At 38.9% G+C, this 13,919-nt stretch overlaps 1 protein-coding gene across 6 annotated transcripts in view; it reads right to left on the bottom strand.

Annotated features, from left to right (window-relative positions):
• LOC109059713 (serine/threonine-protein kinase WNK1-like) overlaps window positions 1-13,919 on the bottom strand; it is a 74,282-nt gene that overhangs the window by 3,226 nt on the left and 57,137 nt on the right. For 5 of the 6 annotated variants that reach the window (XM_042738615.1, XM_042738624.1, XM_042738604.1 and 2 more), the window contains 14 exons: window positions 13,763-13,870; window positions 13,625-13,679; window positions 13,406-13,540; window positions 12,128-13,188; window positions 11,311-11,391; window positions 10,094-10,180; window positions 9,722-9,758; window positions 9,528-9,598; window positions 8,946-9,436; window positions 8,644-8,846; window positions 7,001-7,201; window positions 5,188-5,280; window positions 3,523-3,564; window positions 145-350 (listed from right to left, as the gene is read on the bottom strand). In XM_042738615.1, coding sequence (XP_042594549.1) covers window positions 145-350; window positions 3,523-3,564; window positions 5,188-5,280; window positions 7,001-7,201; window positions 8,644-8,846; window positions 8,946-9,436; window positions 9,528-9,598; window positions 9,722-9,758; window positions 10,094-10,180; window positions 11,311-11,391; window positions 12,128-13,188; window positions 13,406-13,540; window positions 13,625-13,679; window positions 13,763-13,870 — 2,871 coding nt within the window. The remainder of the gene's footprint in view (window positions 1-144; window positions 351-3,522; window positions 3,565-5,187; window positions 5,281-7,000; window positions 7,202-8,643; window positions 8,847-8,945; window positions 9,437-9,527; window positions 9,599-9,721; window positions 9,759-10,093; window positions 10,181-11,310; window positions 11,392-12,127; window positions 13,189-13,405; window positions 13,541-13,624; window positions 13,680-13,762; window positions 13,871-13,919) is intronic. The other variant, XM_042738595.1, reaches the window with a different exon arrangement.

The following is a 13,919-nucleotide window of genomic DNA, read 5'->3' on the forward strand; positions in this document are numbered from 1 at the left end:
AGAGTGTTCGATTAGGATCGGATCTAAACTCTAGGATCGGATCTAAACTCTGCAGGAATGTGAACCTTGAAGGGCCTGAGAGTTGTAAACTCCTGATTTAGATGTTCTGTTTCAACTGTGATTTTCTCCAGAACAAAGTCTTACTTCGTAGCTGTGGCCCTGAGGAGCCACTTGTTGTTGGTGCTTGGGGCCTCTCTTGCCCTGCGACAGGGTCATAGCGTCCCTGGCCCAGTTGTCCACCAATTTGTGCAGCTCGTCTGTGAACATGCCCTTGCAGCTCTGGGACTGAGAGACGGGCGGCTGGTTTAGATTCTGACCGTTTCCCGCCACTGTGTTGGTGCTGCTCGTCCCTGAGCGAAGAGAAAGAGAGGAAGAGAGAAGACGATCGTAAAAAGGAAGTCAGTCCAAAACGCGTCACACTGAAACAGCTGATACAATCTGAAGCCACACAGACTATATTATATATACAGTTATATATACAGTTACATATACAGTTTCTCACGTTAAAATTACATACGCGTTACATAATCTGCAAAATGTTTTATTTAAAAAAAAAAAATTGTTCTGCCTTGGTTTGACCTGATTCAGATTTTTTTTTTTAATTAAACAGATTTGACATGACATGTGAGAATCAAAAGTACATTTAACTTCAAAATCAAATTTTAACCTGAAAAAAAAAAAACTAATAGAAAAAAAAAAAAAAACCAACTTAAATAAAAAAAAACAACTTAAAACAACAAAATAAATCAACAAAAAATAATAAATACTATAATCAATAAATTAACAACAAAATATATAATACTTTATAAATACTATATAACTAAATGGTTTGAAAATTAACAATTATTCAATTTTAGCTGCTGTTTTGATTTATTTATTGATTAAAATATCTGTTATGCAGGATCTTCAGGACAGTACTAAATAAAAAAAGCTTTTTTTATTTTAATCTCCTATATTTGAATATATGCAAAACATATCACAGATTATACAAAGGGTATGTAAACATTAGAGCACAACTGTATAATATAATAATATGTGTATACAAAAAAAGTCATGGCAGTGAGGCCCTATCGAGCACCTGGGCATCTGCTCTGATGCTAAAGTGACGCTTTTATCACTCTGACTCCAGTCTGCAAAAAAAGACAGTATTAAAACACCATGTCTGGTGCTCTAGTGCTTCACATCTGCCTGGGCTTCATTATCATGCTTGCCATGGCTGTTTTTATTGCAACACAAGAGGAAATGGATTTACCATGAGCTCCAGTATTAGATTAAAGTGAACTGCAATGTCTCAAAATTATGACACTTTCAACAGCTACTATTCAGAAGTGTAATTAGATAGTTGATTAGTACCATTGGCTAAACTAGGACGAATCTTGATAGCACATTAATATTAGCAGGAAGTATGAGAAAATAAGGCTCTTTATTAAACACAAAGCATTGCAGTGAGGATTATGTGGTACTTTTTATTTTATTTTATTTTTTTTACCAAAAAGCTCTGTTTACTGAGCAGTTAATGTGAAGCAAGATGAAAAATTTGCTAAATGAATGGAAATGCCTCAGCTCCTTCGTAAGACGCATCACTGTCATGACTAAGAGATAACTTTCTTTAAACATGCACTGACATAAACTGATTGGCCATTTATTTATTTACACATATCCGTTGAAAAACAAAGAGCTGATGCACTTGAAAAAATACTGTAAGTCAAAAATAAAGCTGATGGGGGAACACAGTTATTTTCTAAATCAAAATTTACACGGTTAAATACAAATGGCACAAATATCATCCAGCGACACAGATAAGACCTGTTAGGATGGTGAACACAGCCCCTCCAGAATGCAGCAACAACAACAAAAAAAAAAAAACCAACACATTGTGCCAAGACTGAAGCACCAAAAGGAATTCTGGCCAAAGTAGTAAAGCGCAAGCCATGCTTTGAAAGATAGCTACTCCTTTTCCACCATGCTGGTACTGGTGGCCAATTTGGCCCAGTTTTACAAATTTCCACTGAAGGAAAAGTGGTTTATACATGTAGTGGTTTAAAGATAGATAAAACTGATCAAAAGTGACCATTTAAATATTTATGTTACAAAAGATTTCCATTTCAAAAGCTGTTCTATTTTATTTTATTTCTTTTTTTTAAATTAAAATTAAGCAATTATAAGGACTGTAATGCAAAAAGTCTTGTCAATATTATAATGTGTAAAAATAAAACTATTCTGAATTAGACTAATTTAAGTATTTATGCGTTATGGTAGAATTTGTACTAAATTTAATTTTCATTTTATTAATTAAATACTAATTTACATTTAATCATAAATCTAAAAATAACGTGTCTAAAAAGAATTATTCGTTTTGTTTTTATTTTTTAGAGAAATTAATACTTTTTTTTGCAAGGACATTAAATTGATCAAAAGAGATTTTTACAGTATTTCAACTAAATGCTGTACTTTTGAACTTTCTATTAATCAAATAATCTGAAACTATTTTTAGTGTTTCACAAAAGTATTAAGCAGAACAACCATTTTCAATATTAATTATAAGAAGAAATGATTCTTCTACATTAAATCAGCATATTACAATAATCATGTGACACTGAAGACTGGAGTAATGATGCTGAAAATTCAGGAATAAAATAGATTTCAAAATATGTTAAAGTAGAAAAGTTATTTCAAGTTGTAATAATGTTTCACAATAATACTGTATTTCTAATTAAATATATGCTGCCTGGGTGAACATAAGATACTTCTTTTAATAATTAAATATTGTTTATGTTACAATATTCATAAAATCTGAATATAGATAAATAAAAATGTTACACCAGCCAAGCACTAGCACCATCTGGTGGAAAAAGGGTAAGAGCGAGGTGGAGACGCCACACACAGCTTGACTTCAGCATTTACCGGATGACTTCCATTCACTTTGTTCAATATAATCACGAAATCCTCTGTGAAAACCTACCTTTCTGTGTGCAAAATGTGAGCTGTATTCCCTCAATACGGTGACTTGTGCATTGGATAGTGATTACGCCTTGTGCACAGCGAAGGGGAAATCAGCCAGGTCTCATTAGACCCTTGTAACTGGTGAGAAACTCCATCCAAACAGGATGAGGTCGATGTGCAGTTAAGCAGGATGAGTCTTAAGGGGATAAAGGAAGAGTGCAGAAGGGAGTCTGGGGCTTCAAATTGACTTGTGCATAATGGGATGAGTGCTCAGACGCGTCCATTTAGAGTGCATTAGTCAGTGTTGCGTCGGCGCATGGCGAGGCGTTTATCTAGAGTGATTTCTGGTTCAGTTTCAAATTTAGGACAGTGTGTATGTGTGAGTTTCATTTGAGAGTGAAAACATACGTGACATGCCACACTTATAAACACATGAATGGGTCATCACAGGAAAGAATGCTCAAGTCAGCCTGAGAGCTTAGCCGGAAAACCAGTTTCAACAGGTCATAGGACATGAAGCGAGAGGTGACGACAGGAAAGAGAGTGAAGGATGTAAAAAAAAAAAAAAGAGATAATTACTACAAAGTTGGTTGCAGGGGCACACTTTTTTCACCATCTTCCCTGAAGCATGGAGAGAACGGTGGGATTGGAGAGAATCAGTGTTACAGTAACTCCACGTCCAACACAGTGCATTATGGGAGTGTATCAGAACATGCTAGTCTAAAACCTGAATTCAAGCCCTGATGGCTGTTGATACTCAGTGAAGGCAGGGTGAGCGGAGGAAGGTTCTCATATGGTTGTGACTATTGTGTCTGTGGCCAAAGCCAGTGATCATTTGTATGAACATTGTGAGGGCAGCTAAAAAAGATGTGAGATGATGTGTGGAAGTACTTTATCTGCACTGAGGGACGTGAATTATTATTATAATTCTTTTAATAAAACAAAGATGAAGGACTAAGGAAAAACTATTCAGATTTAAGATAGATGCAGTGACTTGCCTAGTTTGGAGAAATATTAGTCACTGTGTCAGCTGTTTTCAGTTCACTCCTTTCAAGAGATTTATTTTCTAAAAATGTGTGTAAATTACTACGTAAATAATATAAAGAAATGAGAATTATAAGTTGCAGGTCCACACTGCATGTGTCAGAAAAGTTACAGCCAATCAATACTGCAAAAACATTATAATGATAATACTATATGGCTAACAATTTACAATAAAGTAATTAGTTTTTGCATTATCATGAACTAACAAACTAACAATCTTATTGTAAACTAAAACGATTAAAAATCACACATTTTTGGTAATTGAAAAAAAGTTAAAAAAAAAAAAAAAAAAAAAAAAAAAAAAAATATATATTATATATGCCTATATATGCCTTGGCAACTAAATGAAGATGAAATAGTAAGATAACTTACACTGAATAAAGAGAAATTATACAATATATAACTATAAATTAAATATTAATTATATTAAAAACTAAGAAAATAAACTATTAAACTATTATACACAATTTATTAATCTAGGCTAATGTTTATTTATAAATGCACTGTACTACTCTGCTACTCTTCACTGTTAATCTGTGTTTTCTTCATAATATATTAACTAATACTGATTTATACAACTTATACCTATATTAATAAATGATGTTCATTATTAGTATACATGATACATTTTTATTAAGTAATGACAGCATTCACAAGCTTACCTTGAAGTTTTACCAGTATATGGACTCTGCACATTCAAATTTTTAGCTATAATTACAATAACTGGACAAAGTTGTTTATGGCATTCAGTCATAAAAAGATCTCATTGTGAAAGTGATGTGCATTTTCCTGCTTTCTAAAATACAAGCCCTATTGCTTTGGGACACTGTAAAATGCAGCATGTTATTCATCTTTTAAATTATTAGTAATTATCTTTAGCAATTTTGACATTTTGTTATTATGTTAAACCAAGCTGAAACAAATATGAGGGAATTTTTTTTAAAACTAATAAGATGAATTACAAAAGACAAAGTGTCAGTTGTGAACACAGTTGAATTAGAAATAATTACCTGACCTCATAGGTTACACTAGTGCATAATGGGATATGAACGATATTAAGGGGATATAACGGGATATTAAGTTGTTTTTAAAGTTCATTACACAATGTCTGAGATGATCAGCCAATTAGAAGGCTTGGCAGATTCAAGAACTAATCACATTACATTGCAGGAAAGAGACAAAAGAAAAAGCGTTACACACAAAGAGCCAAGCAGGGCGTACTCAGAAAACGCGTCCTCCTGCCACTTGGTTTGAAGGTCACTCTCTCCAACCCACAGCTGAACTTTACACAGCCTGTGGTACAAAAAGAGGGAAAGAGAAAGAGAGAGATGGAACAGAGGGAGAGACAGTGAGAGAGAGAGAGAGAGAAGGGAAACATATACAAATACACAGTGAGAATGGTAACAGAGGTCAGTAAGCCATGAATTCCTGACAGATAGAAAGAGTGAAAAGTAAAGGAGGGGAGGAGTGGCCCTGGGTGGGTGAGCGTTGTGCTGTACGGAAAAGAAGAGGAAGAAAAGTGCCCCTGGAAGCACAAGCATCAGCCCTGCAGCTTCATCCAAACCAAAGCGTGCATTTTCTCAGATAGGCAAAACAAATATTCCTATGTTCAGAGCTGATTCACCTGCACTACCACAAATAGGGCCGATACGAACCACCACAAAAACCATAAGAACATCAGAGGGCAAAATGACATTTGAATGACTGCTGGACAAAAGTTTCTTTCCACTGTGTCATTCTGAAGTTTTCTCCCCAAATGTGCAAGACTCAATCAGTCACAGCTGGTTTATGTGACTAAAACATCCAAAAAAATGACAAAACCAAAAGTAAACAATGGCTACGTTCACACTGTCAGTTTTTGGGATTGACAACCACATTTACTTACTGGTGTGACTCTCGAAATGTCCCGTTCACACAGCAACTTAACAGTCTTGAATACTGTGTCTGGTTGAACGTGCAACAGGAGTCAAGCCTATATTCCTTATCAGTAACCATAGCGACAGTGACCAAAGTGATATCCAAGATCATGCCGACGTCCATTTAACTAAAAAGTCTTATCACTTTTTGACACGGCAGGAGTCCAATCGAGCCGCGAGGTCATCCGTCAAATCTTCATTAACCGACAGCAGCTTTTATATTTGTATTAATATGTGCGTAGAACACAGAACTGACGGGAGCAGCGACAGAATCTAAAACTTGACACACAGCTCTTATTCTCCATCACTGTTAGTTACCAAAACCACACATGAAAACACGCAACACACAGTAGACACTCGTTTGTGCAGCAGAGCAGCTCTCTCTTGCACTGTATGACGTGACAGACAATTAGTTGTCCAATCCTGTTCCATTCATACAGTGCAGGTTTTACGAGAATGCGGTTGTGAGTCCTGAAAATTTACGGGTGTAAACGTAACTGTATTAATGACTCAAATACAGGATTGACAACCGTACTCTGCTGCTTTGTGAACATGACCTATGTTAATTAGGAGTGGGCGATATACGGATTGAAATTAGTCATAAATACCCACATTTCTGGCATAAATTTGCAAAGAAGAAGATGAAGCACCAACAGTTGTCCCTTATTTCAAAATTAGCAAATGCTTACCATGCTTACCATTTTAAACTAAGAGAGAAATCTAATTAATAAAAAAACTTTATAAAATAATAATTTTGTCGATAAAGGTTGGATTTAATAGAAATAATTTAAGATTTTTTAAAATTCAATTTAAGATTGATTTATTAAATATTTTTTATAAATTCATTTCATTGTAACTACAACAAATGTATTTAATTTCAGTGTTTAAAATATGTTTTAAAAGTTTTACTTTGCAATTTACATAAAAATGTGGACACTGTGATATTGTTATAGACCAAATTGTGAGAATGTTTTTTTTTGTGTGCTTATTGCCCACCCCTAATGTCAATTTATCTTTGTTACTTTGTGTTTCAAGAAACAAAACAAAACACATGGTCAAGCTTAGGGCCGTGATGTGTTAGGTTTCTTTATTTTTACCTTGCGAGGTGACACACAAACTGGGCACAGAGAGCGTGGCGTCACTGGTGTAAGCGGAGCAGAGGTTCTCACTAGAAGGGGAGGGTTTGAAGGACTGAAGCAGAGGGCTGCTCCCCCCATCTATCATCCCCCCAGGGGCCAGGAAGGCCTGCTGAGGCTGATACACAGAGGGAGCGCTCTGCGCGGATAAAGTGCTGGTTGCTGTAAGACCACAGACAAAAACACACATGCATATAGAAGCGCTGATCAGAGCCAGGACACAAACACAGATTTTATTTAGAAGTTGCAGGGGCTGAATTCGAAAAATCTTCTTATAGAAGTAGTTAAGAAATTTCATAAGTGCAGTTTCTGAAAAATTCTTCAAGGACTAGTACACTCAAAGATGAAAATTTGCTTACATCTTGCCATCCAAGATGTAGAGTAGCTCAGTTTTTCACAAAATTATTTTACGGATTTTTTCTGACTTTTCTTTTTTCAAAGGTTTTGTCCATAGAAGAAATTTAACATTCTTAAGAAATATTCTGTAATCCCAAAAACTTTTCTTCTTAACTTCACTCTCAAAGGGTTAGTTCACCCAAAAATGAAAATTACCCCATAAATTACTCACCCTCAAGGCATCCTAGGTGTATATGACTTTCCAGTCTAGAGTAATCCAGTCGGAGTTTTATTAAATATGGTCTTTGATCTTTCAAGCTGTTTAATGGCAGTCAGTGGTTGTTGCAGTGCTTCAGTCCAAAAGAAGTGAAATAGAAAGCACCCATCCATAATAAAAAGTGTCTCACATGGCTCCGGGGGGTGAACAAAGGCCTCCTGTAGCGAAAAATATCCATATTTAAAAGGTAATAATCACTTTAATCTAGCTAGCGCCAACAGTTGTAGACTGAAGCAGCTCCGGGAGGATGACGTATGAGGTCAGTGCTGCGCATGCGCCGGTGAGTCTCGTGAAAACCAACATTTGTAAACAGGAGCAAAGGAAGCAAAGTTTCCTTACTTTAGAAAAGGAAAAACAGTCTCCTCTTAGCTTATATAGAAATCCTGACATTCTTCTTTACAAATCCTCGTTTTTTACTTCTAATTAGTGACCATTGTTTTGTTTTGATCTATCCCCTGCGCTTCCGCGTACGTCACTTCTGAGCAGCGCATGTGCAAAGCCGACCTCATATGTCATTCCCCCGGAACTGCTTCTGTTTACAACAGTGAGCGCAAGCTACATTAAAGTGATTATTACATTTTAAATATGGATAATTTTTCTTACAAAAATGCATCGATTCGCTACAGGAGGCCTTTGTTCATCCCCCGGAGCCATGTGAGACACTTTTTTTTTATGTATGGCCGATTTTTATTTAACTTCTCTTGGACTGATGCACTGCAACACCCGCTGAGTGCCATTAAACAGCTTGAAAGCTCAAAGACAATTTTTAATACTAGTTCGACTGGATTCATCTGAAAGAAGAAAGTCACATACACCTAGGATGCCTTGAGGGTGAGTAATTTATGGGCTAATTTTCATTTTTGGGTGAACTTACACTTTAAGACAGAAAATAAGAAGAAAATACCAGTTAAGAAGAATATAATTTTTAAGAATGTTTCTGGAATCCAACCCCTGGATTTGCACAGAAAGGAAAAGCAGAACAAGTAAATACCTGGCAGTACAGGACTCTTGCTGCCCTGTGAGCTGCTGCGGCTAGATTTGCTGCTTTTGCTCTTGGTGGGACGTCGTCTGCGGCCGGCTGGGTTTACAACGGGAGGGTTGACCATGGCGGGAGGTGCTTTGCCCAAGCGAGTGAACAGTGCTTCAATCTCTGCCTTCTGCCGGGTGTACAGAGCCTGACTCTCCATCATGTGCCTAGGAGGACAATAAGGAAGTTACGTTTACTCCACATATCTTTAATACGTTACTCAGTTCCAACACCCGTTACAATATCTTAATCAAAAACAAACATACTTCTCCCTCAGCTTGCTGACTTCTCTCTTAAAGTCTTCATCTTCAAACTCTGAGTCATTGTCGCTGCTGAAGTAGGAGCTGACCGAGTTGTTGAGGTTCCCGGGACTTGGACCGTTCCCAACAGCTGGATGGGCTGGAGGTGCTGGCTGAGGTTCTGGGGTTTGTAAGCTAGCCACAAGAGCCTCGTCCTGTGATCTGCTCACTGAGAAACGCCCCACCTTCGTGTCCGTCTTGGTGGTCACCTGGAAACGGCCAATGGTGGTGGGCTGGGGATGGGTTGTCGTCCGGTTGGGGAGAGCAGGGAGGCCATCAATCTCATCTACTTTCGTGTCTCTAAGGGGAGAGGAGGTTCTGTGTAACGTGTTCTCAGGGCTAGAGAGAGTGGAGGAGGAGGATGAAGAGGAGGTGGTGGTGGAGGAAGAAGATGTGGAGGATGAGTCATGGGAGGTGGTGGGAGCCTGCAGGGCGTTCTCATCAGGAGCCGCTGACACCTGAACAAAAGAGAGATCAAGATTGCCACCTGGTGTCATACTCAAACACTGAAAATCCTATTCCTGTCATTGCATTGCAAATGCAAGTTACCTGGAATCGTCCCAGTTTGTATCCTCCAGCTGCAGGTGCAGCTGCTGGCTCATCATCCAAAGAAAACGAACCTGTGAGAGAATTATGATTAATAAGCAGAGCTGATAATGAGTTCATGTAATATGAGAACAGGCTCAAGTTTTTAGCAACCCATTGTTTAAAGAACAGGTTAAAGTAAAATTGGCAGCACATACCTGGCTGTCCTCCAGTTGGGATCCCAGTGAGAGACGACTACAGGGACAAAAAAGGATGAAAATAAGATCACAGACATATACCTGTAGATAATGTGCAAATAAAAAACAAAAAAATTATATATATATTATATATTATCATAAATCAGATAATTATAAATGCATACAGATTTTAAAAAATTATGTATAGATCAATAAATCAGAGGAGCTAATTCGATTTGAGAACCATTTCTTTTATCTGCTCTTTGTGTATGGAAAGTTCCAGTGGCGTTATTTTGAATCTTTAAATGAAATAAATCAAATCAGACAGATCCGGCACTTAATCCACGTGTGCTGGTGTTTTTTTCGGCCAGACTTGTGTTAGTGTGCGTGTACCTGGTGCGTGACACTACTGATTGGGACCGTTTCTGGACTCAGCGCCCGTCTCAGCTGGGCATCCAGATCCTCCAGGGGCTGCTGGGACTAAATAATCCATTTCGGCAATTAGTCAAGTTCACTTAGCCCCAAGAAACAAACACATGCAGACTCGTACACTTATTACTCATGGCAAGTGCACACAAATACAGCAGGGGAACCATGTATCTTATTAACTTCTGCATGAGATGATCTCTTACAGTAAGTAAAGTGTCAGATGACCACTGCCTGGAAGAACTAAATGCTTTTAATCCAAGGTGAGGCTTCCTTTCATGTTCCACTACGTATTTATGAGATGGAGAGCAAATCCTTCAATTGGTCCATGCACTGCGGTTCTTGAAACGTTTTGTACAGGTTGGCTGACTCCTATCACTGTAAGTTTTCTATTCACAAGTGATAGATGAAAAATATCACATCAAATCTACAGGATCAGAGAAAGTCTCTTGCATTTAGTACGAATCGCCTTAAGCAGAAGGGAAGGATTTTCTCTGAGTATGACATGAATTCAAGCAGAGTTCAATTTGGAGCAAGGAAGATTATATAACATCTAAATGACTTTGATTAACTGAGAATTGACCCACGACATGCTAAAAGACGATGACAAATCACTGACATTTAGGGGAGAAAAATTACACTCAAAAAGGGGAAGTCAAAGAGTCAGAATAGAAGCAAATCTCAAAACAAAAAACAGGCAAATTCAGCATATCAACGCACTTAAAAAAAAAAGCAAATGTAATCTATCTAAACTAGTATGACTGCATTTATAAAACAGCTCTTTAAAATCTTACAAGGGGACAAAAAAGCGGTTTCATCTTTCCTTAGTTTTAACTATCATAAAACTATTATTAACAAATGAGTTTGAGGTTTTATTACAGTCCCGATACTAGAACATGAGACAAAACACTGAAAATGCTTCATGTGTGATGATGTTTTTTGAAATCACATCTTTCCTGTTCTCCACTCAACAAAGGCAGAGAAAAAGAGAAAGAGTAGCGAGTCAGAGTTAATGAGTGTCACAGGTCATGCTCCTAACCGGCCTCAAAGGAAAGCTACGCCATGCAGAGGTTTGATTCTTATGCGATTCCAAATCTTTACTCATGCTCTTATGTTTTACAGGAATGTAACTATATAAAGAGAGAGAGAGAGAGAGAGAGAGAGAGAGAGAGAGAGAAGGGCACCTGAGTTAAACAAGGTCCTGGGAAGGGTGGTAGGTGCTCTGTGGGTGGCGTGCCAGCCTGATCTGGGCCAACAGGCAACACCTAATGAATGAAGATGGAGGAGAAACTAAAGCACTGTAAAGAACGAGAGCTGGCAGAAGCTACATGCAGCATAAGACTGAGAGTTATGGTCAAAGCTGTACTCAAAATGTGACTAGAGCTTTATTATAATAGTATAGAAAAGTGTCAGTTTGGTATTCATGTAGGATTACGAATGTCATGCATTTTGCCAGTTATGAAACTCAAGAGCCATGCAGAAACTGGGTCTAAAAACAGACTATAAAATCACACAGGTTTTTATATTGTTAGTGGTTTGAAAGTGGGAGGTTAAAATGTGATGTTAAATACAAGAAAAATGTTTGCTTTAACTTGCACAATGTTGTCAAACTTTTTTGCATTGTGACATTATTTTCATGACAACTATGCCTCAGATTTACACTACTGCATTGCAATATACACGCATTACATTGTATACTTACTACCATTTAAAAAAAAAAAATTCAGGATTTTAACAAATGATAGCATTGAGAATTAGATTTTTTTTGCATTACAGCACTTACAAGTGGGGGAGAGTTTGCTTTTAATTTGAATGAAAATGTCACAATTAAAAAAAATCTTTTTTTGCTAAAAATAGACTTCATTTGCTTATTAAAAAAAATTATATTTATTTATTTTTCTTTGATTTTGTGACATGACCTATAAATGTTGACAGTTTTCATGAGAAACTTTAAATCAGACTTTCACAGCCTTTTGTATTTTTGATCAATTGGTCACTCACCGGTAATCTTGATAATGGTGCTTTGGATGGAGTCGTCTGACTGTAGCCGACTGGGGTGGAGGCATTACCCATGGAGGTCATGGGAGAGCCCATGGACTGACCGGGGGAGTTCAGGGGTAAACTAGAGGGAGGGAGAGGGGTGCCGCTAGGGGTGGCGCAGGTAGTCGGAGAGGAAGTGCCAGGGATGCTTTGGGCTGCCATGGGGTCAGATGTGATATCAGACTGGGCAGAGGGCGGACCAGAGCCTAGGTCCATGAAAAGCGAGCGCAGTTTTTTATCCAGAGCCTGAATGTCATCAACGCCCTTTCCCTGCGGATCGCTGTCACATTCTACACAATGTGCATTGCTCTGATTGGGTATGGTAGAGGTTTGAGGTTGGCTGTGCACGGGTGTGGGCTGCACAACTGGTGTATTGGTGGTAACCGGCTGGAGGGTGGGCACTTGTGACTGAGCAGCCGAGGTGGGAATAACCGTGGTGGTGGATGGTGCGAGCTGCGGCGTCTGGATGGCTGTGGTGGGGATGACTGGTGGTGTGAGCTGAGCTGAAGTGGAGGGGATGGGCGGCTGTTCACTACTGCCACCAGAAACAGATCCCATAGGAGTCGCAGGGTGAGTGAGCAGAGCAGCAGTACAGGCAGGTACGGGCATGGGGACTGAGGTTTGGGGGAAGGATGTCGCGGCAGGCACAACTGGTATTGTGGTGGAAATAACACTGATGACGGTAGGTACAGCCTGACTTTGAGGCAGAGGGAGATGCGAATGGGCTGGAGGGGAGGTCATGGCGGAGGCAGGAAGGGTAGGAGGAGGTGACAAAGACCCTGGAGGGTTTATGGAGACAGAGGTCACTTCAGAAGACACTGGGGGAGGGACCACCGGGGCGGTGCTAGGGGGCAAGGGTACTGCGGCAGGAACCAGAGGGGGCATGGAGATATGGAGCATAGGCGGCGCAGTGCTGGGACCCGGGTCAAACCGGCCTTGACGCAATTCAGAGAATGCCTGCTGTAGACTGACTGCAGACGCCGACATAGAAAGCCCCAAGGCAGGCAGTGGAACTGACACAGCTGATAAAGAAGCAAAATTCCAGACAGAAATGAATATGCGGTTGCAAAAGTCTTCTCTGCATTTCTACTCTTCTAATCTAGTTGTCAAATAAACCATGCATAGTATTTTACAAATACTGTCATATTTGTTATATAATAATTGCATTGGTATTGTCTGCTAAATGCAAAAATTGATTATCCAACCTATTTATAACATTATTTCACATAGTACACTCACAGGGTGAAGGTTCTTCAATTGTGGGTTGGGGTGAGGTAAAGAACTGTTCCTTCAGTCTGGATTCAGGCACTGGACTCACGATAAACCTGCGGCCTGCCGAGTGGACCACCAGGGCAGCTGAACTAGGTGGCACACCTGGGAGGGGAAAAGACTTCAGTCCTGATGCATTATTAAAAGGGGATGCTAACTTGTTTTACATGCTGGGATTGTAAGCTCTACCTTGCTCAAGAGGCGCAGATGTGGTGGGCATATGCTGCTCGTGATCACTGACTGACTGGAATCATTGGTGAGACATTGTTAACTGTGTTGTTCACAAGAATCATTTCAATATAAAACAGAGTACAAGAAAGTACATACCTGGCTGCGCTCTCTCTCCACACCTTTCTCATCTGCTGTTTCTATGACCTCTCGAATCTGCTCGATGAAGGACTCGCGCTCGCTCTCTAGAATGAATTCACTTTGTACCTAAGACATGACATGAAGGAAACAATACCTCTTCTTAATGAGTTTTGCA

Source organism: Cyprinus carpio, chromosome A4, assembly GCF_018340385.1.
Source record: "Cyprinus carpio isolate SPL01 chromosome A4, ASM1834038v1, whole genome shotgun sequence".
NCBI classification, from domain to species: domain Eukaryota; kingdom Metazoa; phylum Chordata; class Actinopteri; order Cypriniformes; family Cyprinidae; genus Cyprinus; species Cyprinus carpio.